General features: G+C 38.5%; 2 protein-coding genes across 7 annotated transcripts in view; both read right to left on the reverse strand.

Annotated features, from left to right (window-relative positions):
• LOC122332329 (myosin-IIIb-like) overlaps positions 1-1,264 on the reverse strand; it is a 64,349-nt gene extending 63,085 nt beyond the window's left edge. For both annotated transcript variants that reach the window (XM_043229658.1, XM_043229659.1), the window contains exons 1-3: positions 1,236-1,264; positions 946-982; positions 227-289 (exon numbers count right to left, since the gene is read on the reverse strand). In XM_043229658.1, the coding sequence (XP_043085593.1) occupies positions 227-289; positions 946-982; positions 1,236-1,242 (107 nt within the window). In that variant the 5' untranslated portion in view covers positions 1,243-1,264. The remainder of the gene's footprint in view (positions 1-226; positions 290-945; positions 983-1,235) is intronic.
• A 4,663-nt stretch (positions 1,265-5,927) lies between these two features.
• The window catches only part of ubr3 (ubiquitin protein ligase E3 component n-recognin 3), a 40,443-nt gene continuing 22,258 nt past the window's right edge, over positions 5,928-24,112 (reverse strand). For 2 of the 5 annotated variants that reach the window (XM_043229566.1, XM_043229565.1), the window contains 15 exons: positions 21,585-21,734; positions 19,783-19,916; positions 19,434-19,544; positions 17,972-18,208; positions 17,589-17,725; positions 16,537-16,622; positions 14,445-14,550; positions 12,856-12,956; positions 10,523-10,647; positions 9,638-9,745; positions 8,605-8,730; positions 8,337-8,498; positions 7,818-8,027; positions 7,581-7,720; positions 5,928-6,459 (listed from right to left, as the gene is read on the reverse strand). In XM_043229566.1, coding sequence (XP_043085501.1) covers positions 6,342-6,459; positions 7,581-7,720; positions 7,818-8,027; positions 8,337-8,498; positions 8,605-8,730; positions 9,638-9,745; positions 10,523-10,647; positions 12,856-12,956; positions 14,445-14,550; positions 16,537-16,622; positions 17,589-17,725; positions 17,972-18,208; positions 19,434-19,544; positions 19,783-19,916; positions 21,585-21,734 — 2,051 coding nt within the window. In that variant the 3' untranslated portion in view covers positions 5,928-6,341. Of the gene's footprint in view, positions 6,460-7,580; positions 7,721-7,817; positions 8,028-8,336; positions 8,499-8,604; positions 8,731-9,637; positions 9,746-10,522; positions 10,648-12,855; positions 12,957-14,444; positions 14,551-16,536; positions 16,623-17,588; positions 17,726-17,971; positions 18,209-19,433; positions 19,545-19,782; positions 19,917-21,584; positions 21,735-24,112 lie in introns of those variants that run through there. The other 3 variants (XM_043229567.1, XM_043229568.1, XR_006248470.1) reach the window with 2 other exon arrangements.

Below are 24,112 nucleotides of genomic sequence, written 5' to 3' on the forward strand. Positions count from 1 at the left end.
TTAAGATTTAGCAGGGTACTTTAATTAGAGGTCAACTTTAGCCTGATGAAAAATTATGCTTTTTAGATGAGATTAGACGTCGTTTCAAAGCAGTGAATTGAAAGCAACCGCTGACATGCGTGCTTCTGCTATCAGTCTGCAGCGTAGAGATGCATGTTCTTCAGCGGTGTGTGATGCATATTAAACATCACCACAGAGAAGAAACATCACAGTCTCTCTCTCTCACCATATCCTGCCATGGAGATGATAAAACTCTGTCCTCTGTATTTCCTCAGAGTTATCCAGCCCTCTGGGCACAGGGTAAAACACACACACACACACACACACACATACACATCTCAGGGTTAGTTAGCGCCCTGAGAAACTACACACACACTTATCATGAGCTTTAATTGGACACACTGCAAAAAACATTCAGTATCAATGTAGTAGTTGACACACAGATCAAATTATATGCATCACGCCAGTCAAGAGTCATTTCTGTTTACCTCTTCATATGAAATGAAACTAAATTTTGGTAGGCTGAGCTAATATAGGAGAAGCAAAGTGTGTGTATATATATATATATATACACACACACATCAGTATATATATATATATATATGCGTGTGGTACTGTGTTTATATACTGTGTATACAAATACACATGCATGTATATATTTAAGAAAATATGTCACATTTATATAATGCATATATTTATATGTAATATACATTTGATATATATAAATATATACAAGTTTTATGTATATAAACACAAACATATACATCTTTTCTAAGCATATGCTTTATGTGTGTGTATTTTCTATATAAATAATAAATATAGTACACACACATATATGATGTCAACTTTTAATTGTTTATTAGTAATATCACTTTCTTTTCCCTTTACGTTCTCACAGGTCACATGAAATCAATGCAAATATTTTTTTCTCGTGATGTTTCTTACCTGCTTTGGACCCCATCGGTTCTTCCATTGGCATGTCCTGTAAGAATATTGAATTATTATCCAAAAATCCTTTACATTTCAGCTTTTATTGGTTATTGGTTCGGTCTAATTGTAAGAGTACACTAGCTGTAGATGCCGTCCGGTGGATTATCAGATAACCAGTGCACGGGATCGCTCTACATCACCTGTTATCGTGTCTATCTTCGCGGCCTTGGACTGCACTAATGGCTTTTTTTTCATTCTAGTGTTTTTTGCTAACCAGTTAAAACAATCCTTTAGAGAAGACCTACCCGCCATGGCCGGTTTCCGACATATCCGAAGTGATTTTCTAAGCTTCCTAGCTGTCCCGAAGTTAATAATTCACTAGAATTTGATAAGTTCCTGTGCGAGCGCTTCAGAGAGGAAGCGGCGCGCGCACACAACCAATCCCAGCACGAGCGCAGGTGCAATGTGACGCTCGCAAACAGCCGGAAGACGAGCTAATATTGTGTTAAAAAGCAATCATTTGGGAGTTTAAAAGTAAAGCAAAACTTCTACCGAAGCAAAATCTATTTCAGAAGATCGTGATACCTACTGTATACGCTGGAATGCACGCGGCACCAAAATACTCACTGCATCCATTGCAAACACATTTTTTTCCCCCCCTATAAAACCTGCATAAACAGAAACCGCAAGCATCCGAACAAACAGTGCTTGCTGAGCTCATACTCTGTGATGTAATGCGCAATGCAGGCGGTGTATTGGTCAGCGTGTCGTCCAGGCAGCTATTGTCTCTCCAGCCCGCTTTCCGTTCAGTGCACAAACATGTTTACGGGGGTTTGGTTTCTGGGCCGCAGATCGAGCCATTAAGCAGACGAGTGGCGCGCTCGTTTAGCATACGCCGAATCTAATGCTCAGCCCGATCGGTTTTAACCTATCTGTAGACGTAAATCAGAAAACAGACCGGCACGTTCTGTCAACTTTGGAAGAGTTCATATTATCTGCTGTAATTAATTGGTACAGTAAGGGTCATTATGTCCTCTCTCCCCCCGGCCTAGATAAAGCGAGCCTCTAGCAGCCCGCGGTGAACCCTCGTGAGAAAAGACTAGATTCTCATTAATACGATGCGGTCAGTTACCGAAGCTCAGCCAAAAACCGGCTGTTAACATTTCCAATCTGCATGTGATGACCACATTTGACCATAAGATGTTATTCTTAACCAATAATTAATCAAATCAAACCTCAAATGCAAAAGTTGCGTTATGAACTAAATGTATGCATCCGAATGAGAATAGTCGAAACAAGCTTATTTTGAGGCCGACATGAAGTGTTTTGTTGGTCTTTGAGGGAGTTTTGAAGGTGAGATGAATCATTTGGTTAAGATCGATGTTGGTAACGCAGACTGCGTGAACAGTTTTCAGAAGGTGGTTTCAGTATTGAACAATGCTACCAGTAAACTGTAATTAAGATAATAAAAGAACACGATCGCCTGTAAGGCCGTGAGTAAATGTGAATAGGGATGTGTGTGATGGAATATATGGATGGATGTTCAGTACTGTGTTCTTTCACCATGCTTCCCTGATCCATGCTTCCAAAATAAATCATTCCAAAGCCATCCATTTATCAAAAGGTAGTGAAAAAGGAAGAAAGAAAGACAGACAGAAAGAACAAAAGTGAAACAACCGAATCAGCTATCGGCTGAAATTGATTTTAGTTGTGTTTGGGATAATTACTACACAATTTCATAATACATATTCAGCTAAAAGGTTCTATATTTGAATATAATTCCTGCAGAAATTGACAGTTTGCCACCGTTCTGACGTGAATGTGCTTTTGAAAGCAGCATCTTAGCATGCTGAAAGTGAATAGCGTTTTTCAGGGTTGTAGAGCATGAAGGACAAAAGTGATTGTGAATTTTGTAAAACGTGATTCGTTGCTTTCAGGCAAAATGCACGCGATGAAGTTCGGTCCGCACTGGCTTCTGCATCGCTGAGTGTGAAAATGTGTCTTCAGTATCGAACTGTTCTTGGGAAGCTAGTGTTAATGTTTTGACCGAATCACAATTTTTTTTTGCTATACGTAAGTATATGTAGATAAAGGTACTCAGAATTTCAAATTGAAAAGTTCGTATTGATATAACCGTGTAATGAAATATGGTTATGGCCAGAAAATTGTGAGATGTTGGTGTGTTGCTGTGATCAGAATATATATATATATATATATATATATAAAAAATCGAACATTTATAGTTTGTTCATGCAGTCCTCCTGCATGTTGAGAGTTTTTAAACTAGTGGGTCTCCTTTCCATTGGGGTAAATGAATAATAACCCTTTAACACATTATCTATTCTAACACATATCTTAAGTTATTAAGCAACTTCCTAAAGTGTTACCAAATAAATATCTTATAAAACAATATTTGCTCTCACCAGCTGGTATAAAAAAATAAAAAAAAATAATAATAATAAAAAAAATATATATATATATATATATATATATATATATATATATATATATATATATATATATATATATATATATTTATATTTATGCAATATTTTATTTATAAAAATTTTAATATACACAAAATATAACATTTCTGGTTGAAAAGTTTAAGGGGAAAAAAAATGCACAACAAAAGACACAAAGGCATATCAGAGCATCTGTATATTTTATTCACATATGTTACATTTTGCATTAAATGTCATTAAAAGTCACCCTTTCAGAGATGACATCATAAAGTCTGAATCAGCACCTACAGTAATGTACTGTATTACTGCCTGCCTGACAAGCATTCACACCAGCATTATCCACCCGTCACACTTAGCACAACTGTCTGTCTATACAAAGTTGGGAAGGAGAGTAAGAGCTCTCTTAAAAAGAAGAAGAAGAAGAAGAAGAAAAAAACAGCAGCATGCAAGAAATCAAGACAAAATGAGAAAAGAAAGCAAACTTCAAGTGCACTGAAAACATCCTCCCTTCAGCATGGCCTGACTGCAGCACCTACCGATCAAACCCATCAATACAAACCAAACATGCTCTTTCCGGTGTGAGTGTCTGAATGTGTGTGTGTGTGTGTGTGTGTGTGTGTGTCTGTTTTTAGTAAGCAAAATGCCCTCAATACAGCTGGACATCACGCGTGTCATTAATTGCACTGATTGTTATTATTGCAAGGGCTCCACCGACGTCATTTTTTTGTTTGAGACACGCAAAACATCACCTGCAAACATTTAAACGCGTGTATTCATTTTTATATACAATTAAAACAAAAAGGATGGGACTTTTTTTTTTTTCCTCCCCAAGAACTCTCAATGCCGGGGCTATTTTACGTCAACGTGAAGCTTGATCTTACGTTTTAAGGGGGCGAGGATTAAATGAGAAAGTACTATCGCTTTTGCTAATACAGGAGCTGCATAAAATAAAGCGAACGCGTGCCGTGCCATAAAGGTCTATTACCGGACTGGGCTGCAATATTCAATTTGATGTGATCCAGTTCAATGCGTTTTCAAATGATTAACTAGTGCATACATAACGCCCTGTCTACAGTTACAGATTACACAATCAAAGATGGTCCGAGGACAGAGCTTTGAGGAACACCACATGTATCAGACTGGAAAACTAGCCTTCACTAAAATTTCTTTTTTGTATCATCAAGTACCAGATTATCTCTTTTGATAACATTAAAACGGATCTTTTTTTTTTTTTTTTTTTTTTAATATATATATATTTGGTCTGATACTTTTGCATAAAGGATCTACACACGACGTTGCCGATTTCGAAGCGGTAGAACAAAGTGACAACCCTTTCCTCAGGAACACTTCAGATCAGGAACACAACATCCTGAGTGGTGTGCGCGTTAAAATATCGTCACGACAACACATAAATAATGTCTTTGAACGAGAACGTCACTATCTGCGAAATCCTGAGGCCATGGAAGCCGGTTGCTGCAAAACTCAACGACAATTATAACAAATTTTCTTAACTTCAGGAGGTTTTGGCAAATATGCACCGAGCCTCTAGATAGAAGACCAACGGCACAGCCATCAAACGGCTCTTTGAACCAGAGCTCAGTGTAATGGCAAACACTGCCCCCTATAGACCATCTGACACCATTACAATATCATAAAGACAATCAAAACTCTGAGGGACAACTGACTTGGTGGGCTTTTCTGGTTATAGTTTGGGGAATCAGGAATATTCCCCGATCAGTTTTTCATCCTTAGCCCCCCCAAAAAAAGCAAAAAGTTGTATTTTCCACTGAACAAAAATAAACTAAGCAGATTTACAGAACCTTAATTGTATTGCATTATTCTCCTGACGAATTAAACGCATCTGCCCGCTCGTTACAAACAAGAAACACATAGACTCTCACACACACACACACACACACACACACAGAAAAAAGGAGAAATAAAAACATCAAGATTGTTTACATGAAGAATTTGGGACAAATGATGTTCGACTGAAAAGGATGCAAAGGTAGATCATTCTGTAAATTATTCTTTATACTAGTTCTGTCTCTAGCCATTAAAAAAAAGGTCGTGGGGGATTTTTTTTTGTATTTTTATAATAAACTCAGAGCAGCCAACCACCATCAAAAACAAAACCTTCACTAAGAAAAAAAAAAAAAAAAAAAAAAAAAAAAAAAAAAAGGATGCAAATTGTAAAAATATTTTTTTACAAAGGTATAATTTACTTTTTTTCAAACAATGAATAGCAGCACTTATTAAATATTAAAATCTTTTATCTGAAACTACAAAACAAAAAAAGAGCAAAAAAATTAGAAAAAGAAAATTCCTGAGGATGACTGCAACCACACCTGGAGTCGTTTTAGCTCGAATCGCTTGATGTTTCACCTTTTTGAAGCCACCGTCAGTGTGAGATGTGTTTCAACTCAAATAGCATGACGCGCTCATTGGGGGGGGGGTATGTTGAGAGTCTTGGTACCTTTAGCATTCAACGTTTTGATATTCATTCTGATATCTGTACATGATTTGTTTAACATTGGTCAATTTTTTTTTTCTTTCTTTTTTTTTTTTTTTTTTTTTTTTTTTAAAGAGTCTTTCTCAAAAAAACGTCAGTTTTTTCCGAACGTCACAGAACGGGAGCATTATTCCACTCTGTGCATCCAACAGACACAGAATCACTCAGTGTGCTTTCACTGTGAGCTTCGCTGGGTCAAAACAAAAATCTCCCCTACAAATCCACACACGACAAAAAAAAAATCACTTTAAAACACGCTCACACACACACACACACACACACTCACGCTGTTAGTCAATAGGCTTGATTGTACACTAAACTTCACATGAACCAAGGCTGTGGCCAACTCAATGCAGATGTTCTTTATATTACACAACAGAAATCGGAGGATGTCACAGAGGCTGGCATTGACATCGCGTGACCCGTCCTCTCTGTTAAAGTCCGTTGTAATGGGGACCCCAGCGCTTGTTGATGTGGTCGAAGGTGTGCGAGACCCACTGCTGCTCCAGAACCCGGTATCTCTCCTCGCATAAATACAGAGGCTTTCCTCGACTACGGAACAGGACAAAAACAAGGGGTCACAGCAGGAAATGGAAACTGTTCATAAAACCAACGAACAGGGAAATGAACTCAATTTCGCAAATAATGACTACTGAGCAAGGGTGAGAAAATCCCTCAAAAATGAACAAAATGCAAGATTAAACTGAACTTGAATTACGTTTCGAACAGAAAAAAAGTGCTGGTTTTGCAGCAATTACGTTTAGACCGGTTCAAACGGCATTAGATGTCTTTCTTTTTTGCAGCAATGAAAAATTTTAATCACAAGGTTATCAATGTAAAATGTATGCAGCACAAATACAAACGCAGATAATGACTAAATTAGACGCTCGCTCTTGAAGCAAAGTTTTGCCTGAATTTTTAAAATCAGTGAATCTATCAAAAAAAAAAAAATTCTATATATTCTATAAAAATCTAAATATTTACTAGTCTATTAATTAATGTGTAATGTTATACGTTTTAAAATTATGTTCTGTAAAAGATCAACTCTTTTGCTTTAGACCATCTACAAATATTAAATCTTAAAGATGCAGTATTAAACTTAATTTTACTTATATATATATATATATATATATATATATATATATATATATATGTATATATATATATATATATATATATATATATATATATATATATATATATATATATATATATATATATATATATATATATATATATATATATATATATATATATATATATATATATATATATATATATATATATATATATATATATATATATATATATATCAACCCAATGTTTTTTTTTCATTGTGTATTATAGTGATTTTCAAAGCTTCGATGTACTGCCATTAAGGAACTTCATTGTCTTTGTTAAAAACTAACCAAAATAATTAACTAAATAATACATTTAATTTAAAAACAATCAGCTTATAATTTCCACACAGCAGAGACTTTGTAATATATTTTGATCTATATATTGATATAATCTGGTAACGGTCTATAGTACTTAAATGAATTAAACACAGTAAATAACTGCCCCTCAGTCAATCCCACAGCACAAATAGATCCCTTTAATGGAAAAGTACATTTCTGACAATTAAATCTAGATGCAGTATCTGTCCAGCAGAGCTGTGAGAAGAAGATTACCGCAGGTCTCTGTCCTCCTCTCCATGAGCGTCCAGATACACAGACCCCCACAGACAGAAGCGATGGCCTCGGATGATAATGATGACCGAGGCGTTTATCAGGAGGAAGATACCAGTAGCTGCTCCACAGTGCTGAGAGTGCTTTGGATTTAAAAAATATATACATATAAAATTACAATCAGTTCGATGATGATGATGATGATGATGATGAAGCGTGCGGATCTGAGCTCTCACTCACCAGCACACACTCACAGACGCCCTGCTGTTTACAGCAGTGACCCTTCAGACAGACGAAAGCGCCGCACACCAGGCACAGCGCGGGGTCTTTGGGCGTCTTGCCGCAGCTGGTGCAGGACTTCCTGTGGTAGTACTGGAAGATGGTGTTGTAATTGTCTGGGAGGTGCAGGAGGCGAGGGGCGGCCCACTGCGGATCCTGAACTAACAGAGACTGAAGAGAGACAAGGAAAGCGCTAATTACCTTCCACCGACAAAGTCATCTTTTCTCTAACCGTTCGATTCCTGTAAATTCAAGATAGTGTCATAAACCGAGTTGTTCTGACCCATGAAATCGTATTGGTTCAAACCCCCGCTCGACAAGTTCTAGTTGTATACTAAATATCAAATATGAAGCTTACTCACAGAGGTCATGCTTGGTTAGGGTCACAGCGGTTAACCAGATTCAAGAAAACCATTGATTAAAGTCACGATAAATTAGCAAGACTCCAAATAAAACATGACGGGAGACAGAAGTACTGACCGCAGACTGCTGGGTAGGGGTATCGGACAGAGCGATGACTTCTGAGCACCACTGACTGATCAGATCGAAAGCATTGATGTTCCACTCCAGACACGCTGCACTGGACTGAACGGAACCGGCCAATCCCAGACCCCCGGCCAGCAGAGAAAACTCCTCATCCACCTGCCACAGACCACAGTCTGTCAAATAGGTCTGTGGGACGTCTTCATTTCAGACAGCAGATTAAATGTGTGTGTGTGTGTGTGTGTGTGTGTGTGTGTGTGTGTACCAGGCAGCCGGGTAAGCTGTCTCCATACAGATGGTGCTGCAGTAAACAGGACAGTCTCAGGAAGGGCAGACAGAACTGCTGTAGGCTAAACTTGATGGACTGAGGAGACCACACGCTGGAGCTCAACTGCAGAGGGAAGGCATCGTTAATAACCCTGTTGATAAAGCCCTGACAAACTGCCCTGTGACAGCAGGCCCGGGCACATCAGAGCTTCCTCAGAGATCAGAACAAGCTTCGGGCTCAAACAACAGCGAGCTCCATGATCCTCTAGAATAAACTATGACTCTTCTTTGGCTGCCTGTCATGAAACTTTTGATATTTTGGTAACGATAGACGATAGTCCACTTTAGACATTCTACTATCAGTAAGTAACTTTGCAACTACGTGTCAACTAGCAGTCATTAGAGTATTAGACGACTGTCTGCTTAATATCTTTATTTTGATTGGTCCACAACATACAACACACCGACTATCAGAAACTTTGAGAGTATGACAACTTCTACTAACTCTAAAACTACCCTAACAGTCTACTCTTAGAGTTACCATACATGTAGCTGAAAATTAGTTGACTAGAACGTAGTTACAGTTACTTATAGTTAGTAGAATGTTTAAAAGCGGACTAAAAGCTTAAATCGGTATGTTAAATAAAAACCATTATGAAATTCAAAGTTATTTTTAAAGAAATTAATACTTTTATTTAGAAAGATTTTGATCAAGTAACTGTACTTTTAAACAGTTACAAAATCATGGTTAGAATAAATCATCTTATTAAAAAGTTTCTATGAAATAATCCTAAAAATATTTATAATAATAACGGCTGCTAAAAATTCACCATTACAAGAATATATAAAATTTTATTATAAATATTATTATTATTATTATTAATAATAATAATAATAATAATAATAATAATATATAAATATTAATTGATTTAAAACAAAATATTAAAATGAATTATAACTGCAAAAACGAGAAAAAGACTAGTATATAATGATGTTATATTCTGCTGTGGTGAGTGGTTCATGTGACTCACTGCGAATGTTTCCTCAGAGTTGGTGTCATACACATCTTTGGCCTTCGTCAGCTCAGAGATCACATGACCCAGGAGCGACTCCCATGATTTGTCAGAGTTTGGCGTGTTCTGTGCGGGAAACAGCATGAATGAAAGAAAACAATGTTTTGAATCGCTCTCATCATTTATTGCACCAGATGGACTGAATTACGTCAGCTGTGTTTCAAATCCTAGTGATCATCACAGTGGCCATCACAGATGAAATTCAACATTCAATTTTAATTTAAACAAATTTTAAGCATCTGACTGCATCTATAATGCCGACACACTGCTTTCTAGAAGGCAACGTGCTAAATTTTGAAACGCATTCCATGTCAATTGCATAAGTAATAAAAAAAGAGAGAAGGATGACGTGGGACTCTGACTGAAGACATGAAACTCTTCACATTACTACATTTATTTCCCACAAAGCCCCAAAATAGTCATTTAACGAAGTGCAGAAGCACTGCTAATGATCTCTTCTATGCTAATAAAAACCTCTGAGTGAGATTTATCTGAAGGATTTCCTCACTCTGGGTTAACTGAAGATTATTACCATCACCCCCTCAGACAAACAGCACGGAGGGCCAATAACACATTCTCTCTTAGGACAATTAGCTTATCCTCAAGGCTCTTAACGTGCAATTTAATCATTAGAAAATGGATGGTTTCGGCTTTGAAATCAGAGCCACGCTGAGCCTTTGAATAATGAACAACACAAATATAAACACCATTGACCAAACATCAAGTCAATCTACATTAGGGCGCCAACTGGGAACCAATTTAAATGGCTTTTCCACAAAGCAGAAGATCAAGAAACTATAACACACATGTTTGCTATGACTGTATGTCTGAGATTGGAGGCACCTTCTTGGCAGCTCCAGTGTTGCTCCAGGCGAGTCTCTCCTCACGACTGAATCTGATGGACAGAGCGGCCAGAGCCTGTGTGTACTGCAGACTGTACAACACCTTGACCACACACGTAAAGTGCTCTGTACAAACACACACATGGATAGCACGGTTTACACCAGATACGGTAGGCTATGTTTACGTTTAGTCATTTAGCAGATGATGTTATCCAAAGAACTAACTAGATGATAACAGAAGCAATCGAAATCAACAAAAGAGCATTAATATGCTAGTGCTCTCACAAGTCTCAGTTAATTTACACACACACACACACACACTTATATACACATATGTATAAAGAAAACAAGGAGAATCAAAAGAAGAGAGAGAGCTAAAAGAAAACAAGCAGTTAGAAAATGAATAGATAGATGAATAGATAGTGCAAGTGTTAGACGGTCAAGTCAACTAACAGATAACATAGAATTAAAATAGAGTGTGCTAGAGTTAGAGGGCCAAGTCAACAAATAGATAAAACGGAATTAGAATGGAGTAGACTAGAGTTACAGGGTCAAGTGCACTAACAGAAAATAAATTTAGAATAGAATGGTGCAAGTGTTAGACGTTCAAGTCGTCTAAAAGGATAAAATAGAATTAGAATAGAGTGCACGAGAGTTAAGAGGGCCAAACGAAATTAAAACAAGTTTCGAAGGCATGACATCCATGCATGTTTTTTATATACCGATTATAATAAAATTAAAAAGAACAATTTATTTCACTCATATTACATTCTGACTGTTTCACATTCTAGATAAACATTTCATCACTTTCATCACTCCCAGCTTTCAGTCTCTTTCATGCCTGGGAACTGAACCCATGACCTCGCTGTTGCGTCGCCTCTACAGTTCAAGCAGCAGGAATGCCATTATTTATTTATACCAATGTTTGGAAGCTGTGTGCGTAACTTTATGAACTTAACGTTTTTAACCTACAGCACGAACTAATTTATAAGTAAGAACTGTACTTCGTTTGATACGAAGTCCCGCGTAATCTCAGCCCGTGGCAAAGCAACTTCTTCATAAAAGTTTAACTAACACAAAGCAGACAGAACATCAATGCTTGACAGATACTGATATATCCCGTAAGCCATATCCGATATTTAAAAAAAATGGAATTAGATGCATGGATGCACACAGCAGCTTCTTAAAATGCAAAAATGTTGGTTATATCCTTGAATAAAAGCACCGATAACGAGATGCACAGAGAGACGCTTTCTATAGACCCCAGAGCTTTCAAGAGAATCACAGGTCTTTTGTTCGGACACAAAAATCAATTACGCGACTGTGTACAGAAAAAGGACATCTGATTTTTGGAGAGGGTAATTAGCCCTTGTGTGCATGTAGCAGGTGTTAGGCCTGGTCGTGTGATGAGAAAGACACACACACACACACACAGACAGACAGACAATGGCACTCCATTAACGTTGCTCAACAGAGACAATGACACCTCACACACACATCAGTGTCTTTGTGACAGCACTAAGCCATTCTCTAACACATGCACAGTCCATTTCTGCTCTAATACAAGCTTTATTGTCTTGAGGCTTCAGACTGATGGACTTGAATCGATCTCATGCTCACAACGACAAAACACTTGATTCTTATTTGAGTGCCAATCAATGACCAGCGATCAACCAAATGACAGTCACGGACCATCTCAAGACTAAACCCGCACGTGAGGGTGAAGAGGAAGAGTTTTTTTGTGCGCTGTAAATGGCACGTCTAGTCAATCATGGTAATTTCTCTCATTTCTTTCTAAAAGCTCTCAGGACTGTTTGAGCGCAGTTTCAAATAAAAATGCACAGAAGCACTTTGCAGGACGGGGAGAAAAAAAATCTAATAGCAATAAAAATGTCAAAATCTTATAATTGCCAAAAGGAACTTTTTATTCCTTGCCATTGTCTTCCTCAAGTGTAGACTTTTTTCCCCCATTCATGATGCAAGTCCTTTTTTACCAAAAATCTTTATCACAAAACGCTTTGTTGATTAGTTTTTGAGTGGTCTGAGGTAGATTACGCCGTTTGCAAAGAATGCATACTTGTTTTTAGCAATTAAGAAATTACTTGTAAACTTCAAATTGTTTTAATCAATAGTCTATTAAGCTCAAGCTGACACTTTTGGCTGCTTTGAAAGGTTGTACTTTGAAATAAAACATGACGGAAGAAAAATCCTTACATGAACCATACACACAATTTAAGGGGAATGATTGATTGTTTCTAGATGCAACTTCTACTTTGATCTTATATGAACATGAACAGTATTTGTGATGTATGTACTGTTTTGTGTGCGTGTTACCTTTGCGTAAAGGCTGAGGCATGGTAAGGATGAAGATGATGAGGAGGGACGGGACGTCTCTGAAGAGCATGGGCACCTCAGGACGCTCATCATCACAGTACCTGAACAAAACACACACACACAATCATATAACGATACAACACTCGGTGCTGCAGAAACATAGAACTTACTACTTGGATGCAAGATAAACGTGTCCTACAGACAAGTTCCTACGTAACCATTAAATGAAATAAATAGTCCAAGGTTTCAAGTTCTTTCAATAGAGTTTTGATGAGATTTGTTTTGTTGAGAGCAGAACTCATCGACCAATGCGTTTAGAGACACAATCAAATCACACAGACCCAACAAGCACACCTTCTCAAGATTTCAAAAGTACGTTTTCTGATTTGCCAATTTAATGCATTATATTTACAGTTCATTTGATTCATCTGTGGAGATTTTATCCATCCGCCCAGAACCACTACAAACCCAGCTGACTAAAAGGCATCGAGCAGTATTTAAATGCAGCTGACACTTCAAAATACCGCATCCAGCATAATACAATGACATCCGAGCGCATAAAGAACGACTTTACTGTCTAAATTCTACCTCTCAGATAATAAAACGCACATTGTCTTGTGCGTGATAAGTGATTACAGGCAGGCAGAAGTTTTATTCAAACGGCTGTATTAATAGCTCGGCTGAAGTGCCTGAGGGCTCCGGTGACAGAGTTTTCCTTCAAAAGCCTCTAACAAGGTATTTATAGGCACAGCTGCCTCCCCCTCCGAGTCCGAGTCCAGCCGGTCTAACAGTCCTGAGAGACGCACAGGTGAAAACCCCCGTCTTATTGCCCCAACGCAGGAGAAATGAGGCCATTTAAGCAGCCCGGGAGTGTTAAGTGCCTTTTAAACAGGAGACGTGGCGAGCGGTAACCTCCAAGTAAAGCGCCGCACTCATGAGATGTAGTGCTGCACACCATAATTTGCCAGATGCGGCAGTTATTGGTATCTATGGAAACCCATTTGCGCAAGTCTCTCTCCCTCTCAAAGAGATATACAGCAGAAAAAGCAAGTCAAAGCAGGATCATCTCCCTTCTGTTTTTTGTTTCTTTAAATAAAATGCCAAAAACACATACTACTGATTTTTTTTAATTATTGCCAAATAGAATCAACGTAGCTAAATGTTTGAACAGTAGCATCCGAATAATAAAATATTACCTTAAATTATAATATAATACATACTCACGCAGTATTGTAATTGTATTAATGATTTTCATACACTTATATTGTGATCAAAGCTGAATTTTTAGCTCCGTTACCACATCGTAGTATCACACGATCCTTCAGAAATCATTCTAAAATTATGATTTGCTGCTCAAGAAACATGTCCAATTATCAATGCTAAAACTAATGCTGTGCTTATTTTATTATTTCTATTATTATTATTTATCAAGTCCTTTTGCCCCAAAAAAACTCTATAATTACAATAACGTCTCTGATTGCTAGATCTCTGTTGGGGATAATGAGCAATGCATTCTTACGTAGTTCAGCAACTGATCATTGTACATATCTCGGTTGAGCAAAAGTGATGGCGTGCGTGTGTGTACTCACTCAGTGTCTCTGCTGTGTGTGCTCTGTGTCAGTCTGGTCCACGGGTTGTATGCTGAATCTATGCTGTAGAGACGCATGTGCATGGCCAGCACATGAAACAGCTGATCTGAAACACACAGACAACACACACACCAGTGTTAGCGCGCGTAACATGACGAATGGAGTTTGCCTAGAGCCTCCAGGCGTGTAGGAGGATATGACAGATATCAGACCTCACGAAAACCCGTTCTTTTACACACTGATCAATGACTTTAACGTTTGCTGTAGATCACTGCTGCCCCCTATCTGCGGCTCACAAACCCACCGAACACCTCAGCAGACAGATTACAACAGAGGAAGAGTAACAGACCAGTATAGATGTTCACTCCAAATATACCACGGTTTAAAGTCTGTGCAGTTAAGTTTTGTTTATTTGATTTAAAAAAAATATATATATTTACTCCAATCGTCCGTGTCTCATGATCCCACAGAAGTCATTACAATATGCTGATTTGTTGCTCAAGAAAGTTCTATTGTCCATTTTAGTGCAGCTGTGCTGCTTAACATTTTCATGAAAGTCATAAATATAGTCATATATACACACACACACACAGAGAGAGAGACAAATAATATTTTGCTCTAAGTCACATGACATTTATCCATCCATCTAATTCCATTTTACATTTAATTTCATTGTAAGATGTGACGTTGCTCACAGATTTGTGTCCACAGGCTCTGTGGATGTGCATTACTACCAGAAGCAACACACCAGCCACACACATACCAGACGCTGGATCTGACTCATGGTCAGAGCAATAGCACCACCTACAGATAACTACAGACCTTCATTCAAAGCATTTAAAAAAAAAAAAAAAAAAAAAAACTAAAGACGACGTGTGAAATCTTCAACTAAATCTTTCAAAGAAAGAGCAGTGCGATAGCATGCGAGAAGAACGTTTAGACAGAAGCCAAAAGGTGCCTGTAGCCGTTTCCTTGTACCTTAATGTTGAAGGGGATGTATTCAAAGATCAAGGCTGCATTCAATTAATCATTAGTCACAGTGAAGAGTTGTATAATGTTGATTTTAAAAATATTATGTTATTGATTTTAACCGTTTCATTTATCAAACAATCCTGAAAAAACAAAACAAAATAACACTACTGTTTTCAAAACTGATTATAACCAGAAATGTTTCTTGAGCAGCGAATCGGCATCTTCGAATGATTTCTGAAGGATAAGATGTCAGGTGTTTGACTGGCCAAAACCAATCAGCCTCAAACATACAACAAAAAAATTTACTTAATTGTCCTTAATACAACCCAGAATTACTCTAACTATAGGATATGTACTGACAAATCAGTATACTGCATTATGCGTTATACTGCATCATCATTTTGAAAAACGCCTAAATCATACCAAACAATAACAAAAACCAGCAAAACTAAATAAACCAAACAACAACATCCTAGCAACCACTCTGGTGCAACTGGCATGCACTTTCTCTTTCTTTGTCCGTGCTTTCTATTTTCTTGTTCCCTTGCCGATCTGATCTCTAATGTACTGAGACTGAGTAAATCTGGCCCTCTCTGTGGATGTGTGTTTAATGTAGCTCAGAAAATGGCTGCATTGCTGGAGTGTGAAATCTCTTCAGCTGCGCTTGAGCGTCTGGATTTTTACACAAGAGCTCAAAGACTGCGCACACACACACTCATTTATACAGAGGCAGTGTGTGTGTGTGTGTGTGTGTGTGCGCGCGTGCTGATTGACTGGTCTGGACTGCAGAAATGCACCAACATCAGTCTCGGCATTCTCCCGGCGTCCATCATCAGCATCATCCATAATGCATCCTCCCAGAAGAATGGCATTCCTGAACAATCGCCTCACACTTGAATCATGGACAGTAATTCTCTTGCCACGGAGACAACTGACGTTCAGCTCCTCGAAAGTGAAATTTCATTTGGGCTGGTGTTTAACGTTCAGTGCTACGGCCAGTTACCGGCATTGAACTCATTGCGTCTTTGAACACTGAATTGAAGACGGTATACTAAAAATATCAATAATTATCAATTTTGTCACTGATAAGAACAAAACAAAAGAGGAAAGAGGTACTCACTGAGGCAGGAGCGTTTGGCAGCAGCACTGGCCCCTCCACTGCAAAGATTCCCCCCACGGTGAACCAACTCCAACTCCAGATTCGTCCTGAGAGAGAGAGAAAACCTACATTAATGCCTTCTAAAAGTATGTAGATATGCAATATCATACAACGCCCAAAAGCATTGCTCATAGGTAATGTTAGTTAATGCATTATGTAACATTAAGCACACAGTAAGTGTAATAACTGTGTTTTATTATCTGACGCGACGTCTGTCGACAGATGAATCGGAGATGTGCTGAAATCAGAAAATCCAGAGACTGCAATCTCTCTGCACTAAATTCAAGTGCTTCAAATGAACAGCTTACATGTTATGTCCTACAGACGCTTAAAATCTTAAAAGCCTCCTGGAAGAGAAAAGCGTAGGAAGGAGAAAAGGAATGAAACAGGTAATTTCACAAAGATAATGCACTGGTGCGTGCTTCCACCTGCCTGCCACTGATAAGTGACAGAGCGAGACAGCTGCTCGCAGACACAGACAGACTGAAGGAAACAGAGGTACAGAGGGGCTAATGGCCTGAGAATCATCATCATCATCATCATCCTGCTAAAGACAGGACAGAACCAAAGATGCTGGAGCAGAGCCTGGAATCACTGAACTGTCAAAATGAAGTTAACAGACTAAAAGACACCATCAGAGACAGAGAGAGAGAGAGAGAGAGACAGAGAGAGAGAGAGAGAGAGAGAGAGAGAGAGAGAGAGAGAGAGAGAGAGAGAGAGAGAGAGAGAGAGAGAGAGAGAGAGAGAGAGAGAGAGAGAGAGAGAGAGAGAGAGAGAGAGAGAGAGAGAGAGAGAGAGAGAGAGAGAGAGAGAGAGAGAGAGAGAGACAGAGACAGAGAGAGAGAGACAGAGACAGAGAGAGACAGAGAGAGAAAGAGAGAGAGACAGAGAGAGAGAGAGAGAGAGAGAGAAAGAAAGAGAGAGAGAGAATTGTATTGTGAGGACTGCTTCCAAAATAGATTAAGCTTCCTTCTAATGGCATGCATTCAAGCAATGCATTTCATGGCTCTTACCTGGCCACGGAGTACATGAAAAGGAAGTCGTTGTCAGGCGACCCTGGGTTCTTCCCATAATCCATGTATTTTTTCTGCGTGGTGTTTTTAATGTCCTTTATAACAGATTCCATCTCTTTACTCAAATTTGACTCCGCCTGAGAGGAAAAAAAAATAAACTTGCTGAAGGCTTCTGTTTTTCAAAGCTGAGTTTAAAAGCCTGACATGCAAGTCTATGACACTAGTTTGAGATTGTGTGTTATGAGATGTTAAACCACAGCAACGCTTGGCATGGCATGAAGGATCACATGGAGGTGAGTTCTTACTCTGAATCAGTATGACGGGATGAGATGCACAGAACAGAAACAGAGGGGAGGGGAAGGGGAGAGCGCTCTAATAAATACCAGTATGGGCTCTCTCTGCTTTAGGCTGGCTCTTACTGGGAAAATGCCCAGCTGCTCCTGAAGGTCCTCCACTTCCTTCACCAGCGTGGACATGCTCTTGTTACTGGGCGTATGCCAGGCGCCCGTCTCCATCCCACGGCCAGGACGACAGGGCAGAACACTATTGGCGAACTGACGACACAGCGGACAGGTGAACTCGCCTTTATCCACAGAAAACCCCTGAAGAACCTGATCGTTCTGAAAACAAACAAATACGACGTAGTTCATTTACAGGCGGTTGAGTGAGGTTTAACAGATAACTCCTTCTCAAAAACGGTCAATGGTTTGACGTTTTAATCTCACAAAGACTTTTAACTATTAGTATAAAGTCCGGTCCACATCTTAACTTATTCTGTAATCACTGTAAGCATGTTTCAGTTTGGTTGTGTTTTTGCGCCAACCTTTTATTTTTAACTTAATTCCACTCCGATATGAAAATAAACAGAATGTAAGATATTTTAGATCAAAAATGGGAGGCTTGGGAACGCTCATTATCGTGAGTGCTATTTTGGATCTGCTGGCTACGTATGCTTTTCTGTCAGCCGCAATGTTTTCTGTGTAATGAATATTCTCCAAAAAGGAGCTACAGTGATGGGAAGAGACATAAAGGAGAAAAATGTTGAATAAAGTTGTTATTTTTACAAAAAGTATTCCTGTCACTTCATAATCCAGATTAAACCACTGAGGATTCTGAGGATGTTTTTAATATATAAATAAAAATTTAAAAAGATGTTTTTCATACTTTTCTGGACTATTTGGTAGTCAAAAGGACAGTGACAAGCCGCTTTTCCTCCAAAATATCTTAAATTGTGTTCCGAAGACAACGTTTTTACGAGTTTGGAACGTCATGTGGGTAAGTGATGACAAAAAAAACACCAATAATTTTTGTAGTTTTTTCAATACAATGAATGCAAGCTTTTTTCACGCATTTTTCTCTTTGATAATATTCTTACTATATCTGCACAAATGCAAGTGGATGGGAACTTGGCAAACGTAAAACGGATATCATTTCCATTTTTACTCGGAAGGCGGACTGCTTAGCAAATCGCATAATTTTAACCAATCAGATTGGAGATTGCAATTGTAAAAGGAAGCTCTTTTTGCGTGTAACAAGCATCACAGCCTTGGATTTGACACCTGAGGCTGAGACTTAAGTGCTAATAACTCTACAGCTAAAAAGGACAGCTCTGCTTAACCCCCCTCTCTAGCTCTGAACATCATCGTCTGCTCGTGTTACAGATTATTAAGCAGATGATGATGTCAGACTGCCCTTATTAGCATAAGCACAACGCTTGCCTGAAAGCTTTAGTTGAGAAGAAACAGTGGTGAATGAACCCCTAGCAGAGTCTCAACTAATAGTCACTTGTTAAGCTAAAGCTCTTCACAGTATAGTCTCCAGTGTAAAGAGCTGAGGGATTCTCACCCGTAAGGACTCCATGTAGGACTTGTGACAGTCTATATGCAAGGTGTGGCCACACGTCTGCACATACACACCCCCGTCCCAGCCAATAGACACAGACTGCAGACATGAACTCTGGGAAATTAAGCAAACGAAAACGAAAAAAAGAACCAACGTCACTCATGAGCCAATAACGGTTAACATTAGGCTGTATCTTGATTGAATTAAACTCTTAATGCACAATAAGAATGTTCTAAGCTGCTCTAAAGTGCACAATTTTGATGGCACAGCTGAATCCAATATTATAATATTGTATTGATAAGACTCAACAAAAAAAATGGTTTTAGAGTAAGTGTTTCTATGTAGTACGTACATCTTTAAAGTAACGTTGCATAAGGGACAGCCTGACATCATGGGTCGCTCCACACGTGTCCTCGGGGTAGATGTGTTCCTCATCCGTAGTAGGCAATCGCTTTGGTGTATCACTACGACAGCGGTGGCCCAACACTGAAAAACACACACATACACGCTCTTCAGAAATGGCAAGCATATGCTAATTAGCTGCCATCATCACATTTGTGACATTCGCCATTTGCATACTATAATGAAGTAGCACGTCAAAGTCAAAACTAACGCACGTCACGCTGCCTCCAAACCCCACCATACTGAACACTCAGCAATGAAAATTTAAAAAAAGGACCAAATCAGCAGCCTGTTAGTCCATCGAATCTCCAAGAACTGATTTCCCAGCTCTGTAGGGTCAGAAAAGATTGCTACGAACACAGCAAAATTACCATCTTGAGCTTAAGGCATTTTAAGAATACTAAAGCCACAAATCGGACAAATCATAGACCGGTGAATATCCATAATATCCATTAATTTTAAATCACAGGACTGTGGTGGTAGAAGACTACCTGTGTGTCTACCTGCTAAGAGTTCACAAAGCTTGATAAATGAAGCACTGCTGTTCAAACAAGTAGTGCAAAGGAGGTGGATTTAAAGTCACGGGTGGGTTAATGTAGAGTTAAAGAGATCCAGTGATCTGGACCAATACAACCTGCCACCTGCAGATGGACAGCTGTAATGCTACATCTGTCATATCGCTTGTGACTTGAAATAGCAATAATGAATGGATTAAAATACGCACAATACGCAGTTTTGGTTTGGGACAAGAAAATCAAATCACAACTTTCATTGTTTTGGAGGAACTTGTTCAAATTGTTTCTTTCAAATGTCCAACTAGACCTCCTGATACAAATAGCAGACTTCTCTCTAGTGACCTATGCATCATGACTTTAAATGCGGTGTCTGCTTGGAAAACATTTAGAAAGCAATAGCTAGTTTGGCAACACAGGCAACCATGAACCTGACTGGACCTCTATAACATTCAGAGTCCCTCAGGGCTCAATCCTTGGACCTCTCATGTTCAATCTGCAAATGGTCCCACCAGGCCAAATAATGCAATACAACAATTTCCAATCATAGACACGCAGACTAAAGTCCCAAGTAAGGCTATACAAGGCATTGTGCATTGCTGCATCGTCTATACAGTGCATTAAAGAATATAAAGTTTGGACATGTTTACTTAAACACAAAACGGGATCTTCTCATTTAGGAATAAAGAGAACATACTAAATTAATGCTTACTTTGAATACTTAGAGATATATATGCTACTTACAGATACTAAGTGCAAGATCTATGACATGCCGTGGCTTAAAACCTCACTGAAAGTCTACCCTAAATTACACTATAGAAGGCTGTCGTACAGAAGCACAGTGCTTTATCAAATATTTGTTCTTTTCATCATCGTTTTATTAAAATATTGTCTAAATGGGCCTTATTTAATATTAAACTCTCTCAAATTAAACTTGCTTAAACACTACAATCTAAAATTCTAGTTATATCGCTGACAAAATGTTTATGTATTTCAAATATTTTAAGAAATCGACCTCAACTTTGCTTTAAAATGCATTGCAAAGATCACTGACGATCACATGATCTCAAATGGAAATCACTTCTATAAGGTGACCATCGCAACAGACTACCATAAGGACCCTTTGTGAAGGGATTCAGTTGTTCTCTTACGTTTGGAACTTAAGACACTACAAGACGCTATTGTCCACTGCTGAAATAGACATAGGTTTGTTTATATTTACTAAAAAGATGTGCGATACCTGATGAAGCCTGCAGCAGTACCACCAATCCTGTGGGTCTGTCTTCAGTAGATGGGCCGCTCTGACCACAGATCACACAATCATACAGAACCTCTGAGTCTAGAGGTTCTGCCGAGCCCATGTCCATCACTGCATCCGTTTCAGGTGACTCTATTAAACACAAAATCAAACAGTCAGATGACAAACAAGAATTACTGTATATAGAGCAAACCTTAGACTGGAAGATCACAAGAGCTTCTCAGAGCTGCCCACAAATACACAAATCATTCAATAATAAAAAGTGTTGAAAAACAAATCAGTAGACATCAAGACGGCTCGCTGGATATTAAAGGCAAAGATAAATATCAATTTGGATCTGAGACATGAGACTATCTGGGATGCTTTCCGTAGGTAATCAATAACATTCGGTTGCGGTTGTGTAGATACTGATTGCTCATCTGATCTTCAGAGAGTCCAGCACAGTTTAAAGCACCAAAGCAAAAAAAAAGCACCATGAAATTCTACAGATAGAGCACCTTTATACGCAAATATGGTTGTCATTCATTACCATGCAATACCATTTTTATGTAAGGGTTTGGAGTTTTCCACAAAAACAAAGCAGAGAGAGAAGCCAAGCATGAGACTACGAGAACACGGGTGTAAAAATCCAATAAATAAACATGAATTATGAGGGCAGCAGATTGGCAAAACTTAATTAGTTATTTAATGTGGATCTGAATTCCTTTTTTGCCCTCTCCTGGTTAAATTAACAAACAGCTAATGGAGGTTTCAGGCGGTCATGCATGGAAAGCAGTAACAACAGAGCTAATGTAGTGTGAACCCTGTTTTTCTACGGCATGCGTGAAATGAGCAGAATATTCTGCTATCTGTGAAGGTCAGTATCTAAAGTACCCCAAAACCGTTCATGTGCCTAAAACTTTAAGTTTACATCATATGGCTATACAACATCTACTTGTATATAGATAAAAACAATGATAGAAATACACAAACTCAAGTGGTGTAAAGATACTTCCAAAAAATACTTTGTTATATCACACCTATATAGTTACTTATAATTTAAAAAAAGCACAGCGGTATTTTCCATGGCTTTAAAAGTAGCATATCCAATCACAAACACAGTTGATACGCGCTATTCCCGAATGACATATTCACGTGGATTAATTACCTTTTCTAAATCACTCCTAAATGTTAAAGAACATGTTCAATTTCAGAGCAAATAGAGGCTTTGTAAATGTCACCGTGTGTCACCGGGATTGATTTATAGCTTTAGGTGCTCAGACAGAGATAGAGAAGTGCTCGGGGAAATGAAAAGTTAATGTCAGAGTGTTTGCCTGAGGCGACCTGCCCTCTAACACACCTGTCCCAACTCAAAAAAAACACTATATACAATACCAAAAGCAGTAACAACTAGTCCTCATATACAGACAATGGCATTTATACAAAGTAAAACAGATCAAACTCTCAAACATCATGATGGTCAAACTACGTTTTGTTGATTCCAACCATTATTTTCTACCAGTTTTTATCCAGAAGTGTTCATCACGCGGGTTTGAACCGCAAACCTGATGTCTTCTAGTCAACATCTTACACAATGAACAAGCATAATGAAGCGATCCGCTAGATTACCAACAAATAAAGTAATTAAGGCAGCCATTAAGCAGCAAATATAGCTTAATTAACACAGGAGACATTTTCATAGCATTAAAAAGTAATGTGTGATCTGGGACGTTGAGTTATTATCCTATGCATTATTAAACCAACTCAAAAATAAAAAAAAGAGAGATTCATTTCAGCAAAAGTGCAGCTGAATACACGTCAAATTATTAGTTTCAGTAACAAATATAGAATTATAAATAAAATAAATATCGTTGAATGCTTGTGTGCTCCCCCTCAGAAGCTGGATTCATAAAAACACAATATTTTGTAGCTTTTGTTTGAATTAAGCTTCAAAGTCAAGCTCAGTAAATCTCATACCCCTCTGTAAGCACCTTTCGCCGTTTTCAGATTCATTACCACATGCACAGATGCTCGAAACGCCGGCCCAATTTATCTCATTAGAATTCCGGCGCTAATATTCATGTCCAAAGTGACCTTTGATTCAAATCTGGAAAACAAATGGAGCCTGTACATCAGAGATCAAGAGAATGTTTTATTCTGACAATCGCGGGCACGCGTGCACATCTATAATACAGACACCGCTCAATGTCAGCGAGGGCATCAGCCACGGGGCGTCTGAAGCTCATATTTCAGCCAGATCTCAACGTCGCTTTAGCATTTGCTGTTGACTTCTGGTAAACAAGACAAATCTTGTTTTTATAAACAGATCAGATATCGCCCTTATTCAAAAGGACGCGTGACGCGAAAATACTCAGTGGGAAGTGAAGTTATGTTTTTGATGTCTGAACAAAACTTCAAAAAAAGCATTACTTCCAATGCTCCTGTCATCCAATTAACTGCGATAAGCGTAAATAACATGGTTCATTGTGGGGATGCACCGAAAAGAAAATGGTTTTTTGCATGTTCCCAAT

The sequence above is a fragment of the Puntigrus tetrazona genome, unplaced genomic scaffold (genome assembly GCF_018831695.1).
Source record: "Puntigrus tetrazona isolate hp1 unplaced genomic scaffold, ASM1883169v1 S000000008, whole genome shotgun sequence".
NCBI lineage: Eukaryota > Metazoa > Chordata > Actinopteri > Cypriniformes > Cyprinidae > Puntigrus > Puntigrus tetrazona.